General features: G+C 39.9%; 1 protein-coding gene across 4 annotated transcripts in view; it reads right to left on the bottom strand.

The window, feature by feature from the left end:
* Positions 1 to 25,647, bottom strand: part of FBXW7 (F-box and WD repeat domain containing 7) — a 173,401-nt gene that overhangs the window by 28,296 nt on the left and 119,458 nt on the right. For 3 of the 4 annotated variants that reach the window (XR_011738823.1, XM_065836688.2, XM_065836691.2), the window contains one exon: positions 2,373 to 2,455. Coding sequence is in view for 3 of the 4 variants with exons in the window: in XM_065836688.2 (XP_065692760.1) it covers positions 2,373 to 2,455 (83 nt within the window). In the remaining variant the exon portion in view is untranslated. Of the gene's footprint in view, positions 1 to 2,372; positions 2,456 to 4,761; positions 4,966 to 25,647 lie in introns of those variants that run through there. The other variant, XM_065836690.2, reaches the window with a different exon arrangement.

The following is a 25,647-nucleotide window of genomic DNA, read 5'->3' as shown; positions in this document are numbered from 1 at the left end:
AAGGGGGGTGAGGTGAAGAGGGAAAAGGAGCCAAAGGTGTTCCTGAATTACAGTTAGATTTTTTTTTTGTTAAAAACCAGCTCATTCATATGGGATGAAGCTTTTAAAAGAGCTGGGATTAAGTTGCTGTTGTAGGAGTCTAAAGAAATACAGCTGACTGGGTTTTCTTTCTTCTTTTTTTTTTTTCTCATAATGTAAAGTACTTTGTTCACAGAATATCAAAGTTGTATTCCCTAGCAGGAAATTTAGAACTCCAGTAGTGTTTGCACAAGCATGAAAATTTTACATGCAGTGTGGGACTCCAAAAACCACTTTGCTTTTGTGTATGATAAATCCAGCTTTTTAGTAGGTATGAGCTTCAGGGTTTTACCAACTTTTCCGTGGCTACAGGAATAGCTTCAAATGATGCAAGACAAGTTCATTTTAATATTTATCTCATCATGCTCTATAAATATTTTACTCTACTCTTCCTTGCTCTGAAGGACTATCACAGCATATCCTGACATTAATCCAAACTAGTAAATAAAAGTGAAGATTGGTTTGAATAGGCTTATTTTTAACTGTTAATTTTACTGAATAACAAAGAGAAACAGAAACTGACACAAAAATACTGTTTCACAGATGTTATATGCAAAGAAAGTTCATCAGGTCTGTCAATTTTAAAGAGTGTCTGATCCTAGGGAAAATGGAAACAAGTAGGCACAAGAACTGCATCGTTTGCCTAAATATTATTTAAATAAAATATAATCAAACAGTTTTAAACAGGATCAGATTTAAGGATTCTTTTTAATGCCAAAAATGACTAAAAATCAAGCAATATCAATTCAAAGTATTTTTAAAATAAAATCTGGCATTACAGCTTACTCATCACCTGCACAAAGATACAGCAGAAGGCCCATCATTTAAGGTCCAAAATAAGGCTCTTAAAATTGGCTTCTACTGGTTCTGAGCAATACGTAGTCTTGAGCTTGCCTCAGTAGAACAGCTACACTTTAATTTCTTCTGCTGTAAACTGGTTCTGAGTCAAAAACAGTTATTCAAAACAGGATCTAAAAGTCTCTTTCCTTTGACCTGAGACTAAACCACAAGATTTTTTGTTCATAATTTATTTTTCCTGTATGTTTTCATTTCCCTGAAACAGCCAGTCAGGTTTCTGTGGAAGCTGGACAAGTCTGGACAAGTCCAGTGGTTCCTCTGAATCTGACAGAGACACCTGACAAAAAGTGTACTTTCTTTGTCGCTCAACGGTTTACTCTTACGGGAGTGCAGAGAATGGTGTTTCATCCAAAGAACTGGTGGCTAACAAGAGTGTTCTTCCACTGGACTGATTCAGAAACCCAGAGAAGCTGCCAGCTTGACAGGGATGTGGTGGTTCAATATGTGCTTCTCAGCAACAAGACATCACTTCTTTTTCTCTACTGCAGCATTTACACATCTAAAAAGCAACCCTGGAGCCTGTTTCCCCACACTGTCCTAACTTTTCACTCATCATCTGATAAACTCTTAAAGGAAAGACATAAAATATAAATTACTTTTGAAACATCCAACAGTGACTGAATACTGCTATAGCATGTTCAAAAGAAATAACATCCCCAGACAGTGTTGGGAAGCAAGTGCACTGCTTGTAGGAGTATTGATGCTTATTACAGAGAAAAAAAAAAAAACATAAAATGGTGTAAACCCAAACAGGATGGGAAGCAGCGTGACATCTGAGCACAACTGTTATGGCAACTCTGCAGTGAGCACTGCAGTTGTAAGATGTGCATCCAGGGCCCTGCTCTACCACTACTGCTCACATTTAGGAGTGCTTTACCCCACAAAGCATCTGACTAGAACAGCAAGCAGCTATTTGTGCGATCTGGTAGAATTTAGTAGTAAGGAAGCAGAATAAAACCTGTAACAGTTTCATATTGTGGATAACAAGTATGTGTGTGTTCCTGTTAAGATCAGATGGTCTGCCCTGCCTACATAAATTTCCATTCTCTCATTCCTGTTACCATAGCAAAGTGATACATTTGATCACAGTTTGTAATAGTCTTAGGGTTTATCATTATGTCCCTTTTTAAAAATCTGATTTATTTTATTCCCAGAAATATTTCAGCCCTCAAAAATTCTCTAAGTAAATAGGCATACTGTATTTAGAATGAAACACAAACCTCAACCAAACAAATGCAAGTCTGGCTACTTCATTAAAACTCATCTTCAGTTCACATCATTTAAATTAGCTGTGCAATATACGACTGCTGATACCACCCCTCCTTTGCTTTACACTGCTTTAATATTAAGAGGAGCCATGAATCAGGTTTAGCAATTGGTAAGACAGGATATATGGAAGAATCAGAATCCAGAGATCTGTTATTGCATTTAATTACCTTGTATATTCTGAGACTTTGCAGGGTTTCTTTCCCAGAGAGAAAGAACGGACCTCGGAGCCATGGTCTAACTTTCTCTTCATCTGCAAGGTGAGGGAAGAGAGTAACAACATGGATTTAGTTACGTGACCAGCCTTACTTACGCGTACCTCTGTAAAATTGATCCATTTTTACCTTTTTCCTTTAGTATCCGATTTCAACAAAGCTGACACCCACAAGATAGTTTAAAGCAACATTTTAGTTTCTAGCTTCAACAACATTTGATACGTGTTTATTACGGTGTATGCATATATTATTCTTCTTTCAGGGTCCAAAACCAATTGAAAGTACATTCTTTTAATTTCCAAATTTCACATGTTAAAAAGTGTGCAGAACTCTGTGTTGGTTTATTTACTGTTCTCTCTCTGTTCTCCTGGGAGGGGAGGGATAGAACTAAACCAAACCCCTTCATTCTTTGTGTTCAGGTTCATTGCTATGACTCTCATGGAAATGGTTGAATTTTAGGCAGCCTATCTACATTATAAACCAAATATTCATTTTAAGGCCTAGAAAGAAGGATTCAAATATATTTTTTTCTGTTGTCTACCCTTTTACTTTAATGCTGTACATTGGAAATGTTTATAAAACTGCAGTAAATCTGACAGATTAATCAACGTTTTTACAAGAAGCGTAAGGATGAAAAACACTAAACCTCGGTCTTGAATGTCACCCGCAATTAGATATGATCAAAACCAAATAATGAGCAGGGCAGCTGCTAAAAGGGGAAGCCAGTTTGCAAAAATTACCAAAGAGATGGAAACCAGTGAAAGCCATATTTATCCAGTCGGACAAATAAAGATTACTTTCTGCATATTTGGGTAATCTTTAACCACAGGCTTTTGGACTCAATGAGACATACAAATGCCAAATGCAATTTCTGAGTTTCTGCTGGTTTTCTTGTTTTAAGATGTGATACACCAAAACCACTTTAGCCAGCAGAAGGATACTTACTGCTGTTTACAATTGTGAGCTACAGAATGCATAAACTACCTCTGTAACAATTCTGAGTTTAGTTTGTCTATTTACTCCCTTTTTTTTTCAAAATTTCATCAACAGGATTCTCTAAAGCTTATATATTTTTGTTGACTTTTTTTTTTTTCTTTAAACTTTTAAAATACCTTTATGGGTTTGCCTAAAAACAGCTATTGAAAATGTTTTCTTTAGTTATTGACTACAAAGGAAAGATAACTAAGATTCACTGTTCTAATTTTTTGCAGGAACAGCTACAATGCAATCAGAAGAGCTTGCCTTCTAGCTGTGTTTTCTTGGCCGTGCCTCACATGGGACACTCCACAGCATCTCACCAGACAAGCATGCAGCCAGAACCGCCCCGAGCGCTGCCGAAACATCAACCTCACCCTCGGTTGCTTCCCCACGCCCCATAAGAGCAGCCCCCCGCGCTTCGCTCAGGAAAACCAGTTGTAAGCATCACTGAAAAATAATGGCTATCATCTTTTATCACTGTGCTAGATGAAGGAGCCATCAAAATTACTGGAAGCATAAATAAGATATTTTAATATGAATTTCAGTATTTGATGATAAGACTTTTCAGAAAGGATTTTTTTGCTATTCAAGGATTTTTTTTATTTCCTGCTCGCCTTTCTGAGAGGTTATCATCATCACACTCCTCTTTCTGCTTCTTGTAAGAGGGAGATGCAGTTTTCCAAAAGCACACCTAAAAATAACAAGTACGAAGCCTGCAGTAGAATAAGCAGCTACAGTGATTTACCCTTTAGCATTAGCAAAGAAAACAATACGCAGTTCTCTATTCTGTTGCCTAATAATGATTTTGCCTGTTTCTTCTGGTAGGTTATTTTCTTTTCAGGTATTTTAGGGAACTTTCTCATGGGGACCACCACACAGACTGAGTTCCAGCATCTCAGAAGGTGCTAAGTAAATACATGGTCAAAAATGTCGTTTACCATACAAAGAAGATAAAACTTTCTCTACAGCAGAGAGATCCAGTGACAAGATTTAGATGTGAGTAAGGCGTCTGTGTAACCGAAAAACATGAACCGCCGAGCAAACATCTCGGTAAATATTTATGCTGTCGCTAGGAAAACACAACTCCTTTAGACAACGTTTATTTATCGAAATAACTAAGATTGCAGTATATTAAAAAAAAAAAAAAAAAAAAAGGCATCAAACAGTATTCCGCATCAGCAGCCGCCACCAGGCGCTGGCAGGTCTCCCCGGCAGCACACACTGCAGCCCCAGCCGCCGGCACGTTTCCGCCCGCGGACGGCCGGCGCGAAGCGCCAGCGCGGAAAACACGCGTGGACCCCGCGTCCTCCGCCCCTCCCGCCCTCCCTCCCTGCTCGCGCAGCTGGGGGTGACGGGGGCCACTCACTTTGTAGAAGATCATCTTGAGGGTGCCGTAGAAACCCATGGTGTCGGCGCGCTTCCCCTTGCGCGGCTGCGGCGCCCCGCGGGCCCGGCGGCCAGGCAGGCGCTGGCAGTACAGCCCCTTCTCCGGCAGGTAGGTCACCGCCTCCCGCGCCGACATGCTCGGGCACGGCGGGCGGCGGCGCGGCTCGGCTCGGCTCGGCTCGGCCCTGCCCTGCCTGCGCGGAGCCCGGCTCCCCCTGCCCGCCGGCCTCCCTGCCTGCCTGCCCGCCCGCCTGCCTCTTCCCGCCCCCCGCCTCCCCCGACGCCCGCCCCGTCCCCTCCCTCCCCGCCCGCCTCCGCAGCGGCGGCGCGGCACTGCGGGCTGCGCGGCCGGGAGCGTGCCCGGGGGCCCCGGCGGCAGGAAACTGCCCCCGCCCCGGGAAAAGAGGGGCAAAAAAATTAGCGCGCCGGGGGTTGAGGCTCCTCCTTGCCCCCTCCCCCTTTCTTCCCCCTTATTTCTCCAAAGCGGCTCGGGGGCCGGGGGCCTGCCCCCCAACCCTCGCTCTGTTCCGCCGGTGCCACACGCTTCACGGTTTTCCAAGCGGGAGCAAAACAAGCTCATTCCCACTAATTATACCGTCGCCCTCAGCGAGCCTGGCTGGACTTGTACATGATTGCAGTCCGTGGACGGACGCAAATTAGCCCTTCAAAAGTGCGGTTAATTTTTAGAATAATTTAAAATACCCTACAGTTTCGCCAGGGGAAGAAAAAATATGCTGAAATACCCTCTATTGGCTAAACAATAGACTAAACAGGGTTTGAGGATTTAGGAGTTGAAAAACCCGAATCCAGCAATTATGTAACATACATTAAAACATTAATTCGCAGCACAGCAGCGGTGCAGCTGCAAAGCACAGGAACCGGTCCAGGGCTTCCCCGGCCGCCCCGGATCCCCACGCACCTGGGGCAGGCTGTGCGCACACACGCTCCCCGCCAGCAGCGCAGCCCGGCGGCGACGCCAAGCCATCTTAGCTCTGTCTTCAAACACAAATCCTCCCATGAAGGATTCTCACGTTTCAGTGAAAGCACAAGGAAAGCCCTAGGTAATTACTTGCTAAAACCGCTCCTTTTGTGGTTGTTTCCTACTCTGTGCACATCAACAGATCTGTTCAATTCACCCTTACTGTTCGATTCAAGGGCACTGAAGTTCTGACATATGGTTGGGCTCTCAGATACCTGCAACCAGCGCAGCAGATAGGCAGCCTTTATTTATTTTTCAGTTTCTATACAGACAACTCAAATAAGAGACTCCAGTTTCTGCATTTCCCCCCCGCAGCAAAGTTTTCTGCCCAAGTTCAGAGCAGAACAGAGCATACCCAGATCATGATATGAAGCCACAACATTACCCTATAATTTTCCCCAGGTGCAGTGGGAACTGGAGACGCTTCAGCAGCCCTCCAGACCGACACACTCAAACAGAAGCAAACACGTAGTCACAGTTCCGGTTGACCTGAGGGAAAACCATCTTTATCATCCAAAGTAGTACAAGAAAAGCAGAAAAAAGAACACATCTAAAGGAGTAGAATTACTTTCTGTAAAACCCATCAGATTCCTCATTAGTACTTAAAAAAAAATCTCATGTATTATTACTTTATAATAACTAAGTGTGGCAGGTGCTCAGATAAGGCAAAATCACTACCCCATAGCACACAAGATCCTGCTTCTGTACAGTTTTACATATCTCCTATCCAACACTAAGTCCTCATAGTCTTTTTCATCTCCCAGTGAAAATGGTTCTGCCCATCAAACCTTGGCATTTATGCCATTATCCATTAAACTGCAGTGCTGTATATTTTATGAGAACAAAATGGTCTTGAGTTGACTTCATACCTCAGATATGAACAGAGCTGTACATATCCCAGGAGACTATTACTGTCTTCCTTTGCTAGCACATCACATGCAGAGGGTAAGGAAAAAAACCCACACAGGCTGCGCATACACATTAAATAATCACAGGAAGCAAATTAATACCTAAATCATCAGAGTAAGAAAGAATTTGAGCAATATCACTGTGGGGAATCAAAGTACTTTATATATATATGCATGCATAGTGCCCTGTAACGTTCAGGACTATCTCTGCCCCTTCTCCAGTCTGTGAGCACACTCGATGCAGAGAGGGCACGACAGCTACACTTCAGCATTGGGCAGTGGTAGAAAATCCTCAGGGATCAGCCTGTCCCCCAGTCCAAAGGCAAGTGTAACCTGATAGCATAACTAGATTGATCTTTTGAACAAAATATGCGGTGGAGCTAGCAGTCAATGAGTTGAATAATAATTAGAAATTACTGTTTTCCTCTCTTTTGGAGGACTGTTACTGCCGATTCCCTCTCTTTTGATAATGATTGGTAGATATTCTCTCATGGTAAAAGTAACACTGACTTAACTGCTAGTAAGGACCCACATAGTAGCCCAAACAATCATTTGCCAGTGGCAGAAAACTTGGTGTATCAGGTATTTATTCTGCACAAAAGGTTTTGGGTTTTTCCTAATTTTAGACTCAGATACCACAGACAGAGTTTGACATTTGAACAGTGGCCATCTTTCACCTAGCAGTCTGCCTTTCTGCGAGCAAGAGACAAAAATTGCATACAGATACAGCTTTGGTTCTCACTTACTTAGTATTTTTCTCCATATTGGCCACAAAGAATCATCCGCTCTACCTAAAGTTGACAGTCTGTGTGGTAGCAAGACTACTCTAGTTGGATGTCTGCTCTTCCCCAAAATGCTTAACCACAGCCCGGGCACTCTGCAATCAATGGAAAGGAACATGCTCCACCAGTGGCTAAGGGCACCTACTCTTAAGCTCCTGCTATAAATTACTGTCTAGGAAGAGCTTTCTCCCTCTCCCTTGACTTTGAGAACTCCACTGTCTTCCAAAAAATTTAGTGTTGTGAATACACCACACTCTCAATTGTAAGAAATTACTTAAGGCTTTGCAAAAGTAGCAGGAGACTGCCCAACCTGGGAAGATGGAGCAGCGCTGCAGGACACACTGCACCTTCAAGCAAAATACAATGGAAGAATAACATCCCAAACCCTCAGATGCTTTTGAGAGCCCAACAGCAAGTAGCAGAGATTCACATTCATTTACATCTCTACTGACATTTGCAACAATATTTACTACAGTAACTTAATATGCTCTAAGAATACTTACTGGTATAAAGTACATGCTCATCACAAATTAAGGTGTAATAAAGAAACCCATCATTTATAAAGGAAACCTATAGTTTATAAAGCAATGTTAAAAGAAAAATCAAAAGTACCTATGTTTCTTTCCCTATTTGATATATATTCAACTTTAAAGTTTGATTTTATTTTATTTTAGCTGAAGGTAATTTTTCTAGTTTTTAAAACCATAAACAGCATACAATTAATGACATTTAGAAAAATGTCTACACCAAAATTACATAGTTTCCAGTGGACACAAGTCCAATCTTATTTCCCCTCAGTACTGCCAGCTCTTAATTAATAAAAATTCACACCATCCAATTCTTTTCCTGTTGGCAACATTTCTAGCACCTTTACCAGTTTGTCATGTGGCATGCTGTAATTAAGACCGTCTATTACTTCTAATGAAAGACTAGAATGAATTACAGAAATCACCCGTAGAGCTATATAATCCCCAGAAGAACAGAGATTACAGTGCAACAGACCAAAGAAACAATATTTTTTTTTTTACTCTTTTTCCTTTTTGGTTGGAGAAACATTTTTGAAGTGCAGAGACCACAGGATGGTCTGGTCATTGTAACAACCAGTCAGCATTTTGGAAGTACACTGGTGCTTAAACCATGAAATGCAAAAATAGTAATTGGCATTTAACATACACATATGTGCCTTAGCAGCATAATGTGTGCAGGAGGAGCTGTGGAGCAATATGGTTTGGTATCTCCATTAATATTGGTAAATGCATCATTCAAGACTGTGCCAGAATGGATTCTGTGTACTCTGCACATTTAGCAGACATGAAGGAGACTGACTCCTTTAGAAACATTTCAGAGGGATTTTTGTGTGTTGTCTAATAGGATTGTGGGTTTTTTCCACCCAGGCAACTAAACATTCTAATCAAGTGGGGCCAAATCCTTCTCTGTGCAAGATTTACTCAGGCGATAGTTAAGACTACTCAGGAAGGACAGTCATGCTTAGTGATTTTTCACTTTCTCAAATTTGGACCCACTTAGATTTTAAGCACTTCCCTTCTGCTTGGTAATCTAGTTTGGGCAGCTGCAGCAGCCAGTGTTTTGTCTTCTGTATTCAACCTCTTCATCCGACCACATACTTCATTTAATTTGCCAAATGCTCTCATTCAGGCAAGAAACTGGCCCCACAGAGAGGTACTTCTGCCATCTGCTTTAGACATTTAACTACAGTTTAGCACACCTACATTTAAAAGCCTAAGTTCCCCATTCAGTCAATGAGAAAGGCAGATGCTGGAGTCCAACTTGTGTAAAGTCTGAGATGATGAGAAAAAAATCCCATACAATAGTAAGTGTTAAGCATGTTCCAGAGTAATGCAGGGCAGTCCCTTCCTCTACAAAAGGGCACTGCTATTGTTGTCAGATCTTTTTTCTTTTTGAACATGTTATGACATGAAACAAGTGACTGACTGGGATCTTCTTGGAAGTCCTACATTCTCATGGTTTCTCCTGGTTCAAGTTTGGGCTAGACAATAACCTTAAAGCTGTTACTAATTTGAGATTTATTATTGAGCTGGAGCGATTTTAGAGGTAAATACCATACCTGCAGGCAGGCCGAGAAAAGTTTTAGGATACTGACCAATTAAGGAAAAGTGATATTTTTGGATAACAGGCAAAGTTCAAGGGCACAGCATATGACGCAGCTTATGACACAGGTGTAACCACGTGTTTGTGTAGAATATACAATTAGCATTGATGCAACAGAACAGACTTGAAGTGATAAATTTCAGTGCACCAGTTTGTGACCAACAGCTGCTATGCTCCAAGTATGAAGGGAGAACAAGTGCAACTTTGCTTCCTGGAAGCAGTTTAGATGGAGGAATTTCTACTTATAAGTAAATTCTTACAATGCCTGCAGCAAGCTTAGGGAGGTCCACTCCAGCATGTTTGCCTCAACATAGCTACGGAAAGAAATGTAAGCTTTTGACCTTATGTAGTACAAGTTAAACACAATCCTGCACAGTGCAGTGTGCACTGATCAGTAGCTTACTGATCAATGACACGTTTTTGCAGTACTGGTGAACTTAAGGTTTGGGATGAAGTAGGAAAAACAACAGTAACTCTGTTATGGGTGGAAGAACACACAGAGGCACTACAGTAAATTGCACAGTCTTCTAAAGCTTACTTAAATGGACTGGAAAATGCATATTACAAAGTATGATAGGTAATACTGAATTGGTTACCAATTGTATGATGTTTCTTGGCAAAGAATTTAAGACTGCTTTCAAACTGAAATTTCCCACACATTATTATCCTTTATTTCCAAGCAAAGTAAGGTACTGTACACCAAAGTTGGACATAGCCCCAAAGTTTTATGGGTTTTTTGCAGGGAAGGAAATGGTGTAAATAGCAACTGAAAAATAAGATTAATATTTATTAATAAATCCTTATTGTATTAGAATAGTATGAACTTTTATTATAAATACTATTTTAAAAGGTATACATCAGTAGTAGAGATTTCTCATAAACCACTTCCTTTTAACGTTTGCCTTTCAAAAAATATTAAGTTTTAAATATATTTTGATAGGATTCAAAAGGCATGCTAGTTAATGGCTGCAAAAATAGCTTTGAAAAGGATTTATATATGAAGTGTATGTAACAGACTTCAAAGCTGGATATTTAGAATAAACTTCAAATTATGTTTTAAGAGCAGGGAGATTACAAAGACAGGCTTAATGTAATACAGCATCACCGTGTCTCCAGCAGAGCAGAACTCCCCTCTGAAGGTCATACCTCCTGTCTTCTTTGTTGGTTGCCAGTAGTTGGGCACAGAACTTGCAACATATGCTTCAATGCTTAGGTTATTTTAAAGGAGTACAGCCAAAGCTGTCATACACTCTTTTATGAAGGGGACAGTTCTACACAGTGTTTCTTGGCAGCAACACCAGCTCAAAGATGTCCCAGTCTCACCTGCTTATTCCCATCCCCAAATGGCTCTCACCCTTATTTCTGCAGGAAGAAACATGGGCAGAAATGCTCTGTGAACCACATTCATTAACTGATATGGGGTGAGGAGAAATAGTTGTAAGTTTTTTCCTTTGGGTTCTTTTTTTTTAGAACCAGTTACTGGTTTAGTTTTCTACCATGCCTTTACAAACAACTGACCCAGCAGAAGCAAATGAGCAATTCACAGGCAGGGCACAAACTTCTTGAGCCAGCTACACCACTGAGAAAAAGGTATGAGGAACTGTGACCAGAGTGTCCCATGCAGAGAGCATAAGCCTATTATTTACACCTAGAGGCACCACTCTCTCAACATCAGTGTGATATCCATTTAAGCCAGCACAGCCTTTGGAAAAAAAAAGCAGTACCTGCAACTGTGGCTGCCCTTGGCCATTCATTTCTACACTTGTGTCACCTCCTCAGGAGTGCCACCACAGCCTTCAGTTTATGGCTGTGTGGTTAACTGGGGTGGCAACTGGCCTAGGGACACTTTTGCTGGGCTATTTTTCAGCCAGGTCAGATTGCCCATCTCCCTTGCTGCATGGCCACAGAGATGTCTGTGCCAGCATAGCAAGAGGTGCAGCCTGCTCTCCTTTTTAAGTTCTCCAAGCCCCCGGAAGAGCTACCTTAAACTCTTGCCAAGCTACAGCCTTGGGTGAAACAGTAAGGAACTGGGGTTTAGGCTTTGTCCTCCCAGTCCAGGGGGCTGGAATGTTACCACAGAGCAACTTATTTGCATTGAAAAACATACTTAAGAAGTCTCTGTCAAATGGAAATGGACACTCAAATATTGAGGTTTTACCATAAAAGAAGCACAACAAGGTGAACCACAGGCAGGGGGTATAATGTCAACCTTCCTTAAACATGTCATGTTAAAACTGCAGGGAGCTTGTCTCATTAGAACTGTGTATTATTTCACAGAAAAACAACAACAAAATTTTCTTCCTAAAGCATTTTTTTTTCTTGTTAACAAAAAAGATAAATGAAAACAAAAATATCAGTGGAGCTAGGCTTCATGTTGTTTTTAATTCCCTGTGACAGTAACCATATGCAAGTTTCCTACTGAGAAATCTTGTATGGTTTGTTTTAAAACTAGCAATATTATCATATAATAAACATTTTTCATAATGCATATTCATAAGGAGCAGAGTTAACGTTGCTAATGCAGCCTGCACGTTCACCTACTTGACTGTTTTCCATGCAACAGGAACATTATGAGTTGCTTTTTCTGTGTTTTGTTTCTACACAGTATTGTTACATTATTCATTTTTTCAAAGGAAGAAGGTATTACATATAATGCATCTTGCAAAACATTCACTAATAGCAGCAGATCTTCATAAGAATTGCATCTCCATTCATTGTGCTCCTATTAAAGTTAACTGTAATCTATTTATTATATCATTAAACTTAATATATTGTAAGATGAATTCTATTTATAGATGCAGTAATAGCTGTGCTAATCATTCAAGTTCACATTGAACAGGGCTCTGCTTCTGTCTGAGACACGGCAGCAGTTGCTTCAGAGACCAAAGTACATCCTTAAATTTCCCAAAGAGGTGACCTTGCACATGATATCCTTTGGTCAGCCTGGTGTCACCCTGCCCCACGGCAAAGCCTCTGCCCACCGCTGGCACCCACGCTTGCTCTGTGGAGGAACCTGGCACTGCACGTCCCATCCCAATTCCTCCCTCGGACCACTCTCCTCCCTGATGTCCTCACACCGAAGCCAAGGGCAGGGGCTGTCAGGCCAGCCACCCTGTGGACATGGGGTATTCAGTGTGGGGCAACAGAGAGACAGCAGTCCATGTCTTATTCTTTGGGCACTTACATAGTCCCTTTCTAAAACACCACCCCTGGACTCCATTTTTAGTAATTTTATCTTCTATTCCTATTATAGCTGCTTACAGATTCTGCATGTGACATAGTCCATAAAGTTAGAAAACCATGCACTTGAGACTGTTCTTCAATCCTACCGCAGGTCCACAAAGCACAAGCCCTTCTGCTGATCAACAGATGATGACCACAATACTGAAAAGAAACAGACAAAAAAAAAAAAAAACACACACAAAAAACCACACCCTAATAGAGATCAGTTCCTTTTTTCAATATTTCAACCACAGAGCTGAGTTTGTTTTATTTTGACAAAAATGTTTCCATATCAATGAAGCATGCATTTCTGTCTTTGAACACTAGTGGTCTAACTGTTTTCACTCAAACATAAGCAGGTCGGGAAATCACCTTTGTACAGAAAAATAAAAGTTTACGTGGACTTGGAAGACTTTCCAAAAATGTCTGTCCTTTGCACTGAATACCAATAGAGCACTGGTATCTACTGCCTGTTTTCAGTTAAGTTTTTGTTTTTATTTTCTTTGAAGATAGCTTAATTTTGATTGCCAAGAGAAGTTCTTATTTATCTGGCATAATCTATAGAAATCTATTTACAAAGCAGTTTGCCTCTCATTTGTGGTACATGAGAGTGGCAAGGGCTTAGTGGTGAGCCTTTAGGCTACAGACAGAATTCCTGGCATTATAGATTATACCAAAAGGATTTAGAAAGAATTTGAAGAAAAAACTATTAAAAACGTCAAATCTCTTTTCCCACCTGCATTACCTAAAGAGAATATAAAAGTTACAACTCCAAGCATTCAAAGGAGTTTGAAATGACAGATGTAAGATGCTTTTACTCCTAAAAAGCTGCTTACCAAGACAGCCCTGTGCATGGTATACACTAAATCAGACACACATTCTGTAGAAAAACCAGCATCTGAGGTTGTAATTTAAGATACATCATTACCCACCTGTGCACATGCATCAAGTTTGCAAAGGCAAACTTGGGAATGTTATAGGCATGGCATCCTGGCAGGATTTTATAATGTCAAGGGAATTTAACTTTTCCCCCCTCATCTGGGAACACTTTGTTTGGTGTGCCAGTGGCACAGAGCAGCCTGAGCCCCCAGGAGATGCCTCACCCCTGCAGGTCACCAACAGTGAGGAATCCGCAAGATGCCACCCTTGCTGCAACAGCACTAGAGGAAGATGAAACATCAGGGCAGGCAGCTGATGGCATTGAATCTTGGCTTTGGAGAGGAGTTTGTTCTGTCAAATGTGTATGGATCTGCTGGGTCCACTCCCATCTGTGTTTCTCCGTAATCATCATCCCCAAGGTCTTCCACGCCCCTGCCCTCTGCTCCCTCTATCAATCTCCTGGCCCAGCAATTCCCCATTAGTTTCCTCCCTCCTGCCCTCTCCACAGCAGCTCAGTCTAATGAGACTTATTGTCCCACCTTATTACACGTTTCCCTTTGCATCGTCTTCCATGTTTCCTCCTTCCCTGGAATTCAGAGGAAGCATTTTTCTATACCATGTCCAAGCAACAACAAGAGTGTGTCTGGATTGCAGGACATGGGGGATATTTGTTTTTCCCCCCGCCATGCTTGGCCAAATCTGCTGAGCAGGTGGAAGCAGCCACTACAGGGAAGACTGGGGAAGATGCAGCTCTGCCCATGTTGCCTTTGGCTACATTGTGCTTGGTGAGTCCAGGGAAAGGGTGCAGGTCAGTCTGGTCAGTGCCATGACCTGGTGGGACAGACATCTTACAGCCCAAAATGTCTCTGGTACATGGAAATGGTCATTTTTTGCTCAACATACACTCTGTGCTACTGGTAAGTGATGACCATAGTTATAAAGGGGATAATTGCACGTTATATCCGCTTGATTAAGGTTCCTTTTCTCACCACAACCCATGCCTACGGTAGACCACAGAGAAGGGGATTTACTCATCCTTCACAAACCTTCACGATTTATTGCCATGACAACTCTCCCCTCTCCAGAGGCCTGGGGGAGCCATGATGGGAGATAGTTTCTCCCCAGTACATTCTTCTGGCTGTGGGGGGGATCGATGCCAAACCTTTGCACAGCAGAAAGGAATGCCAGGCATGCCAGGGTCACACCAGATGCTTTTAAGTCTTGCTAACCCACTGTCATTAAGGTTATGCTGTGCAATTTCACATCAAAAGGGGATACAGGCACAGTGAGTGGGCCAGCAAACCAGCCCCATCTAGACTCTTTTCCCTGAACAGGTGCTTCCAGTCTAGAAATCATACAACATGCTTGCCTGCTTCCACAACAAATATGGCACCGCATTATTTAGGGTAGGTAGTCCCTCATCCAGATGAGAAAGATGAGAATTGCTTACTTAGGTAGGATTAGAGATAGATACCTCTAATACATTTGAGCCCAGAGCAGGTATTTATAACAGAGATCTCTCATAGAACATGAAAAGTATGAAATAAGGTGGCTTATCTCACAGTGTTTCAGAGGTATTTTCAAACATTGCTTCCTGTATGAAACGCAAGAACCACAGCATAAAGAGGAAAATGGCTATACGTGACCACTGTTGTGTCTAAATTTCCTTTGTGAAACCATTTTATTTAGTACATATTTATATTCCTTTTATCTAGCTATAATACCTATACCCGAATTAAAACATCACAAGTCAAAAAAGCCCATTTCTACCCTCAAGGAAAACTGCATATTGCAACCTTTACATAACTTCAGACACTACATATTTAACCATTTCTCCAAAATTTGTCAGTTTATCAGTTCAGTGTGATGCAACTGATGTACTCCCTAAACCAACCCATTCGCTGTGGGATAAATAGCAAGCCAGCTATCTAAATTCCTGGGTTTTGAAACTTACAATTTCTTTATTTATAGACAGGATGGAACAAATTAGAGATTTCAGAAATTTTTGGCTTGCTGTTCCATTCACTTGTAACCACAAAATTAGATGGCAACCATGGTTTTAAAGTCTATAATGTTATGGAGACTCTTAGTATTTCACAAATCAAAGCACTAAATGAAACGTCACCTGCCCATCTATTGTCACTGATTTACAAAAAAAAAATGAAACCAATTAAATACTACAAAGTAAAATGTCTAGCAACAGTTCAAGCACCAATATGATCGGCTGCATGGGGAAGCTTACTCTTTACATCTTAAACTACTTTAACTTTCTAGAAAGATGCAGAATACTACAAACTATTATTTGAAATTAGTACACAAGAAGAGGGCTTAAAGATGCTGCAATAAAGCCTGTGCAAATGTACATCCTAATTCCTATTCCTTCTCTTTTGCTGAAAGCAACTGCTAAAGCATGTTATTAGCTATAACATTGCTAAACTGATGCCAGCAACGTTCTGACAAATCTCTAGAGGATTTTTTTGCCCACTTTCTTTTTATTACCATATTCCATCTCTTAACATTCAATCGGTGCCAAACTGGTTTAGGTATGCCAATCTTTCTCACAGAAATAGAAAAAGAAATCCAGCTGTATGTCGTAGGCCTGCTGATGTGACGGGGAGAGACTGAATGGAAGTGGGAAAGGGAAGCGGGAAGGAGGACTACAAGAGCATCAGTCTGCAGTCTGGTATTTAGCAGAAGTCTGAGTTTTCTGACCAGAAAGCTGGCAAAAATTGCTATTTAACCTTCAACATGAGCTTCACACATCGTGGTCTCTTCCCTTTAGCATAATACCATACGCAGAACAAACTAGCGCCTTGAAAACTGTCTAGATCTGAATAATCCTCATTTTACTATCTACCTCCAACAAAACCTGCTACAAGCCACTGACCAGATCATTCGCTTATCAACTTAAATTTAAATATTTATGCAGTTATTTAAATACAGTCCCAGATGTTAGCCAAATTCTCCCTCAGGACAAGATTTGAAAATGTTCGCTTTTGTCCCTTGTAAAATCATAGACAATGTTTAGGAATATTTTATTCCAAAGAAAATTCTGGGAAGAACTAATTTGCTGCTTGTGTAAATATATTTCCTCATTAAAATTTGATAAAAACAGTCTTAATGGAATACTACAACCTCATTCATGTTTTTGAATAAAGTGATTTCAATTGGCAAGAACAAAGTTTAAATACACTTTTTCCCAGCTAACTGTTGACAGCTTTTTTGCAGCCTGCAGGGACAGGTATGACTCATGCCAATGCTGTTCTTTCAAAACTATTTTAAAATGCAGTTTTCTTCCACTGGCCTATTGTGCTTTAGAGTAACTGCAGACTGAAAGAGACTAAAATTAGAAGGCAGACCACTATCACCAGAGGGATTAGAAACTCCTAGGCTATGTTGATTCAAAAAGCTCAATTAGTTGACCAATATGAGGGACTCTTTTATGTTGGTTCCTACTAGATTTCTGGCAAACTTCATTCAAAGTCTCTCCTGGTTACAAATTATTTGAAATCCCTGTGTTTAGGAACAATGGGTGGTCTCCGGATTTGCATGGAACATTACACTGAGCAACCCTATTATTCTCTGGTACGCAAGACTAAAAAAATTTAGGTGTTCGCCCAGAGTAAACATACAAGAATGCTACCTGGTCACAACTAATCTGGCAAAAGTGGTGGTGGTTGTTATTTTGTTTTGTGTATTTTGGTTTTTTAAATCAAGAACTCCAGCAACAGTCTTTTTATGCGCCTTATGAAAAGTATGTTAATATTTACTGATTCTGATTAACATAAAGGAAATTCAGTTGAAAACTAATTTAAGAAGAAATCCAACAGGCTCAAGTTTATACGGAGCAATCAACCTGCCACAGAAAATACAGAAGAAGACATTAAGCTTCCCTGTAATTCAGAGCAGCATTTTAGGTACTACAGACTACGGGGTTAAAAGCTAAAACGATAAGATACATTCCAACTTAAGATAGGGATGTCAGTCTCCTGATCAGTACACTCATTCAGAGAGTCCTCTGAAATTCTCTTCCTTTTAGACAGACAGGCATCAAATCTGTGGCAAGATGTGTGGGCTACTTGAATAGTATCTTGTTAACCAGAAAATCTGCATACGCTTTGTGCTTCTTTATGCAAAATACTGAGGGAAAAAATGCTAAGTACTTGATTTTCCACATAAGAGAAGGAAGTTAAATGTCTCTCAGCAGGTAAGGACACAAAGCAGCAAGAACATTTACACTAGCTGGGATTCGTTCACTTTCCTGTTCATGATAACTAGTTACATTACTATATTACCTGCATCTAGTTTAAGAATGAATATTTTCTTCCTTTTACAGCAGTTAAAAAGGAAAAACCAGCTGGCCATTTTGTGTTGCACTCTGAAAAGAGCTAGAGAAACATGAACAGCGAGCTGGGTTACCTGTTCAGTACTACACACTAAATGTGAGAAAGAGAAAAGAGGAAGACTCAGTCAGAAAGTGCATTGATCTAAATCATGGGTCAACAGTTTCTAGATAGGGAAAATCCAATTCATTTCCCATTTCCAGGTTCCAGGGAACATCTGTTACAATCTAAAAGGTATCTGTTTTGAAGAGCTGTGATCCTAAAGCTGTTCTCTAAGCAGAGGCAGGGTACACCAAGGTTAAAGAGATGGCTGTACCAAAAGAAGTCTCAGAAGAAAAAAAAGAAGTGAGAAAAACAATCACAATTCCCCCTCCACCTACACAAAAAATATACTTTTTCTGTTGCAATAGGAATAGAATTCTTAACTTAAAAGTTTAGCAGGTGCCCAAGGAGGAGAATGAGGGTACCAGCCTGAGGAACAGTAGTAAAGGCTGTGAGAACAACCAGCAGGCTGAATCAAATCTCCTCTGTCTTTTGGAAGGTTATTTTCTTTATTTGTCAGTTTTTGTCTAGTTTTATATCTACCTGAATGTGCAGATAAGAAAGCAAAGTGTAATCAACTCCTGAGGAGGATTTGCACACAAGGATACAACCCAATGAGTGGTTCAAATATGATTAATCTTTTCTCCCTACTGAGGTACCATCAAACTTAGCACTTGATGAAACAGAACATGAGACTGGTCTCCAAACAAGACCTCACTGTGCAAATGGCCAGCTGATAGTGTCAAGTTTTGTGAGGGTAGTTTGAAATTAGATGGACAAATGCTGCTGCAGCATTGTCCAGCTGGGCCCCATCCCATATCTAGCTTATGCTTTGGTTTTGCCCATGAGTTGCAAACACAATGAAGCATCCAGTGCAGGAGACCCAGGAACTCAGCATAACAAAGACAAAACCACATAATCTCTAAACGCCATGAGGATTCCATAATTTCCATGCTTTCACTGAAAACTGTCTTTGATGTGTTCTCATTGCCAGTCAGTTGCTTCAGACGTTGATTACTCATTACATTGATTTCTCCACTTTTTTCAATTCACATAGATAACTATGCTATTGTTCTTTCACTGAAGGTTTTATCATTAACTTCTCTGAAACACGTCAGTATAAAATACCTTTAGTGGGATGAGGTTCTGGATGGAACTTCATTCTACTTCATCAACAGTGGCACCTGCTGTCTGTCTGCTTGTTAGGAATATTTTAGTCTTTAATGCAAGATCATCTATTATCTTAGGGTGCGTTCAAGATCCTACCACAAGCTTCATCAAAAAGCTCATGTAGACAATGTAACAGGCAAAAATAGATAGCCCAAGATCTGTTCAAATCTGTACATCTATCAATTCCGAGTGCCAAACATTAATTAGACATTAAGCAAACATTAGTAGTCACATGCATTATTTTTTTAAAATAACACGGAACAGACATACTGTACTCCTATAAAATTATAATAATGCAAACAATTCTGCAAATTTTTCAAAATATTTAAGGTAAGAACATGAAAAAGACTTTCCAAGAGGTAGTTCTTGGACAACTTTAAAGATGTAATTTGCTTCTCCTAAGTTTCAGTTATTTGAGATTCCCTACGACAAAGATGACATCATAGATCTGGAAGATTCTAACTTGTACCATGAATGTAATTGCTTTGTACTTAGTGTGAAAAACTTATCTAGAGATTCTGCCTTCTTTCATAGCAAAAGCTTAAATTATTTACTGGCCAAATACTCCCACTGAATTAGTTTTACACATGAACTGAATTCAAATTAACATTGAAATTACATCATGCTTATAAACATCCAGACTTCAATGATAAATTCCCTGCTACCACCTACCCACAGCCTGTAAAGTACCCAGTGTTTTCTGCTATGCAAGAACAAACCACTGAGGTAATTTACAGTTGCCCTTCTTAGTTTACCGAAAAGGACTTCTGAAATACACTTGTAGAGCCTTTTGTTCATCCCTACTAATCAAGCTACTTGACAAGAAGCTTTAACATTTCTGTAACTTGAAGCCCCAGGGTTGGGCACAGTGCTGAGTAGGGTCCTCACTCACCACACTACTGATTTGTCACACCTGGACACCACACATGTTTTGTACCACGTCCTCCCCCACATTTAGCTGTAGCAACGAAAGATGCTGCTGTCCCCACTGCAGAACCAAAGGAACTATCCATAGTGGTTTTAAAACCCACTGTAGGCCAAATTAGCTGGGTTAGCACAAATCACCCATTTAAAGCAGCTAAGCTTTTCTGGCTGATTGCCCCATGGCCAGTGTGGGAGCTCTCCTGGCTCCAGTAAGGCCATAACCACCACCAAAGGGGCAATAGCAACCAGCGAGCAGGTGATGAAGGCTTCCAGTGGCATGGATTTTAGCCAACTGAATGTCTGTCTACAACTTCCAGCATGTGATTTTTAATCAAAGTAGTGATACTCACACAAGCAGTCGTACAAGGGCACTTAGAGTGACAGAAAGGCTTACATCTGCTCTACACGCACCATGGATAGATGTTCACTCTGAACAACTTGGCCAGTTAAAGACGTTTCACCCCTGGGTATTCTGCCACCTTTTTGTAAGACATTACTGACCTTAGAGCTCTGCTACTTTTTCATCTCCTTCACGTAAAAGATTTTCCAGGTAGTTTAAATCACTTTTGATAGTCTTTTAAAGTTAACTAACTTTGCCTAAAGCAAATTAGAGCATTTACAGGATCCATTTGCCAGCAAAGCTGAAGGGAGGAAGCAATTTCTGGCAGAGCAGCAGTACTGGGAAAAGAGGGAGAAAGGAAGAGGGCGATTTGATGGCAGAGGTGTGCAAATAAACCTTCCAGCCAGCAAAGCTGGATACAGAAGGTGGCAGCTGCTCATCACTTCCGGTACTTTAGTGTAACTGCATTTTAAAAAAGATGTGCAAAAGCAAAGTACTAGAGTATAAGTTTGGGAGTGGAGGGGAACTGCCATTGGTGCAGCAGCTATCACAACAGGGTCTTACTTAAGCCACTTTTTTTTTTCTCCTGTACTGCAATACGCATCAAGAATTCTAATAAATCATATTTCATTTAAAGAACTTCAATGAGCTGCAGTTAGTGAATTTTGCACTGCACTCTCGCCAAACACAGAATGCATGCTTAAAATGTGAAAGCTAACCAGTAAGCAGCATTAAACTTGCAACTCAAAACACATTAAAAGCCCCACCTTGATCTTCAATTTTATCAATATCATTTTAAACACGAACACTAACTCACTCAAACCAAAAGTATTTGCACCATGTTTTCCACATGAATAGCTCACACTATATAGCAGCAATGATATCTGGCAGCTGAGCAGGATTGTTCTTGAAAATCTGTGTGCTTCGTAACTATTCTTGAAATTAAACTTTGAGCAAATGGCTAAGTGGGTAAGCATCATCTCAATTTCCTCTCTCCAGAACATAAAAACCTGGTCTACATTGTACAAACATTTGTCAGTAGGTCTGGAATCAGAGCTCATCTTCCAGCTTCCAGGCATTGGCTTTAGGAAACACAGGAGTTTGCTGCACTGCAGGACCGGCTTCCACAAATGCAGCATTACCCCCTTATCATCAGGAAAGCAACATTTGTTGGCAAAGGCAATATCTTTCACTACTCCAAGGAGTATGGTTGGGGCACAGGGAAGGGAGGAAAGCAAGAAGTTGGGCTGACAAGGTTTCAGGTATGCTCCTGAGACCACCTGGTCTGCTTTTAGGTAATGCATCTGAGACTTTCTGGTTCCCACCGAGCAGAAAGGGCAGTGTTAGTAATGCAATTTGTCTCCAATGGGAAAGAAAGGGGTGAAACAATGCGTTAAAAGATTATAACATGCCATTAAATCAATACCTTTATTGAATCTATGACTTTATTGTCCCAGGCTCAATGATTTGGAAAGCATTTTGTAGCTCTTCCCTGGAGGGTTAGGACCTAGAGGGTCAGAGACAGTGTGGGTACTCTGAGAAAGGTTAACCTACTGGTGTTTCCATCCTTCACCGGCTGTCAGAGCAACTCCATCTGTGCAAGGCGACTGTTTAGTCACCCCTGGGTGTCCCAAGGGGCTCAGAGCACTGCACAAAATGCACTGAATTCCAGGAGGAAGCCAGGAATTTGATGATCCTGTTACAAGGGCCATGCACTAGACCCATGCAGAGCTGTGCTAGCACATACCAATTACCTTGTATTTCAGACAGCAAATGATTAACATATATGTCTAAATGCAGAACCCTGTAATAAACAGAAGGAAAAAAATCACTATTGAAGTTCACTGTAAGTCTCCACCTAATTTCAAATTTAAATGTACAATAGGTCACATCTATTGAATTTAAGTTAAAGAACATGGACTTTGATCTTTCCTGGAAAGTTCTAGCACATATTTCAAAATATTTCTCATATTTTAAACATCTTAAGGAATTAATAAAAAGTTTATCAAAAGACAAAATGGTTAACAGACATTTTTAACATACAGAGGTGAATAAAATACTAAGAAAGAATTAATTATAAAGCCACTTATTGGCTAAAAAAGTGTTAATATTCAGTGTACATATTTATTATCAGTCATTAAAATTATCAGTGGTTCACCTAATGTTCTGTACTTAAAAAATATCACAATTATCACTCTTAGTTCTTATTTTTCAATATCTTCTCTGAATTGTTTAGTGCGTATCATGATGAAAACTGGTTGCTTTAAAACACTAAGTAACTGAAAGTATTTTATTATGAGAGAAGGTACAACACTATCTGTGGAAAAATTATCTGCCAAAATGGCTTTGGTTCTTTCCAGATACAAGCATTTCTTCAGCTCATCAGCGCTCCAGGAGGAAGGAATATGATGCTACAGAAGTGCTGTGTCTTGATGGTATTTGCCATGCTACTAACCCAGGTTTGCCTTGTCTTTTATCTTCAAAGAAAACTGAACTTTTCAGTATCATTATTTATCTTTTCAGACTATGGTCCTGATCTACATACTGGGTGCTAAATCAGAGTCAATGGAAAGCCCCACTTACTGGGGAAGATTTAGACTTGAAAGATGAAAGATTTTTGCATGTTCTGTATATCTCATATAAAATCTGCTAAGATTTAATGTTTTAATACTAAGAAACAAAATTAGGCATTCACAGAAATAAAATCAAAGTTGTCAAAACAACAAACAAACAAAACCACAAACACACACCAAAAAAAAAAAAAAAAAAAAAAGAAGAAAACACAAAAACCCCACCACACACACACAAAAACCCAAACAAAACTCCCCCAACACAACATAAACATTTAAAAAATATGGTATGCAAGGAAAAGCTTGCCACTGAAACTGGCAGAACTACGCTCATGCCTAAAGATTAACCTCAAAATATTCGTTATTCTATCGCTTGGACAGAATAACAATGACACTAACCGGAACACTGTTAGAAGAAAAGACTGAAGTGCATGTTGGCTCTGTTGCTAAAACAGTGGCATCAGAAATAATCACAGAAAGGTTTGGATTGGAAGTGACCTTTAAAGATCATGAGCCGGGACACTTTCCACTACACCAGGTTGCTCGAAGCCCCATCGAGCCTGTCCTTGAACACTTCCAGGGATGTGGCATCCACAGCTTCTCTGAGCAGCCTGTTTCAGTGTCTTACCACCCTCGTAAAAAAATTCTTCTTTATATCTTTTCTTCCTAATATCTAAAATCATTGTTTCAGACCATCCATCCCAAGAGGATGACCCTTCTGTTTGTGATGGTAGTTTCAAGAGACACTGACACAGTGCCTGCTTTGGATATCAACTTATTCTACTCAAGAAAAATGCACTGAGTATCTCTAGTAGTTCAGTTCGGCAGCATCTCAAGTGATGCATATACAATCATAGCCATTAACACCGAAAAGGTACTTCAAATATACTTTAATATCCAAAGTTACAAAAATAAACAAAAAAGGAATCAAAGTTGTTTTGTAAGCACCCTTTATATTTCAAGCCTAGCTGTACTTTTCCAGAACTTGTCCATACTCTTCACATCATTCTAGCACATGGAAACCTTTAAACACTAACAGTCTGAAAAAATACTGAATTTTATCTATATTCCTAAGTCTAAACTGTATTGAGGAGAAAAGTGATTCATTTTAAACAAAAATAATCTTAATTTATTGACATTTCTAGGATATTTCTTTAACTTAAAAGGATTAACATACTTCCCTTACAAGTAGTGCACGTACACAAGACAGAAAAAATAATCACATTTCAACCCGTGATCCTCCAGAGCAGATTGAAAAGATAAAGAAAGAGGAAGATTTATAGACAGCGCTACACTGCCCCTTCATGTCCACTACAGAAACAACACGACAGGCTGCAAGATGCAAAAGAATTCAGTGAAAATTAACATGGTATGTTAAACTGCAATTTTCTTAAATTTTTTATTTGGCAGCAACCCTCTCAATAAAACCTACAAACAAAGGAAGAGAATCACAATAAAATTAAACTTTTGCTTTAGTGGGAAAACATTTTTTTTTTTTAACTCAATATTTGTAGTCCTTTCTCTCTAAAAATGATAAATTTTCCACCTTGATTTTATGGTGGATTATAATTTAAGAACAAAACCAATCCACTTAATTGTAACTTTTTTTTTTTTTGGGGGGGGGAAAGGCAAACAACAGCAACACCAAAAACCAAACAAAACAAACAAACAAATCCACACCACAAGCCCCTCAACCAACAACTAAAATGGATACAGTTAGCTATGAGGGAAAGTTTTAAGAATGGAACAATAAACCTTCCATCACATCAACTCTTAATGGCATGAGAAATCATTTATGAATATCTAAGCTATTTCATATTTCTTATAAATTCCCTTAACTTTTTAAATAATACAATTTTTCCCCAAGCATCCTCTTTCTTCTGATTAAAAATTCAATTGATAATTTGTTTGTAATGTTATGTTAAATTTGTTGTTCTGATTGGTGTATGCAGTTTTGGTTCAGGTAGCAATTAAGTTCAGTTTCAGTCAAAAACTTCAGATGAGGTAAAAGGCGTCCCCTATTTCCACAAAGCACATACCACAGAGTAACATCAGCACATGCGCCAGGAAGACAAGTTCCCTCTATATATAAAAGCATTAAGGAAGACTTGTACCGGGTCAGAAATAATGCTTTTTAAAGACTCATCTAACAGTTTCTTGTTTTGTCACTGCTTTGTTGACTTAGCCTTCTCGTAAACACCACATTTTGAGAAGAGTAAATAAAGAAATAAATAGATTTGCATATATTTACATCTTGTGGCCAAGATATGAATGTCAAGTCATGGATCATTTCTAAAAATCTTGGTAGGATGACAATAAGTTTTCTGAGAAAACACAGTTAGGAAATTTCACAGAAAACAAGGCAGCTGGCATGTTCATTTGGTTTGCAAGCAGATAGCTAAAAACTACATGCACAGAGTACTTCCCAAGTATATGGCAGATACACACAAAAAAACCTTTACTATGGGAAAGGTGAACTTCATTCATAAATAATTCAATCTTCTAATGCATAAATCCTCATCCCTCCCCCACCTTTCTTCTCCTGTTTTTCACTACTAATGATATTACTTTTGGATA

This window comes from Patagioenas fasciata, chromosome 4 (assembly GCF_037038585.1).
Source record: "Patagioenas fasciata isolate bPatFas1 chromosome 4, bPatFas1.hap1, whole genome shotgun sequence".
NCBI lineage: Eukaryota > Metazoa > Chordata > Aves > Columbiformes > Columbidae > Patagioenas > Patagioenas fasciata.
This window is presented reverse-complemented; position numbering and strand designations above follow the sequence as displayed.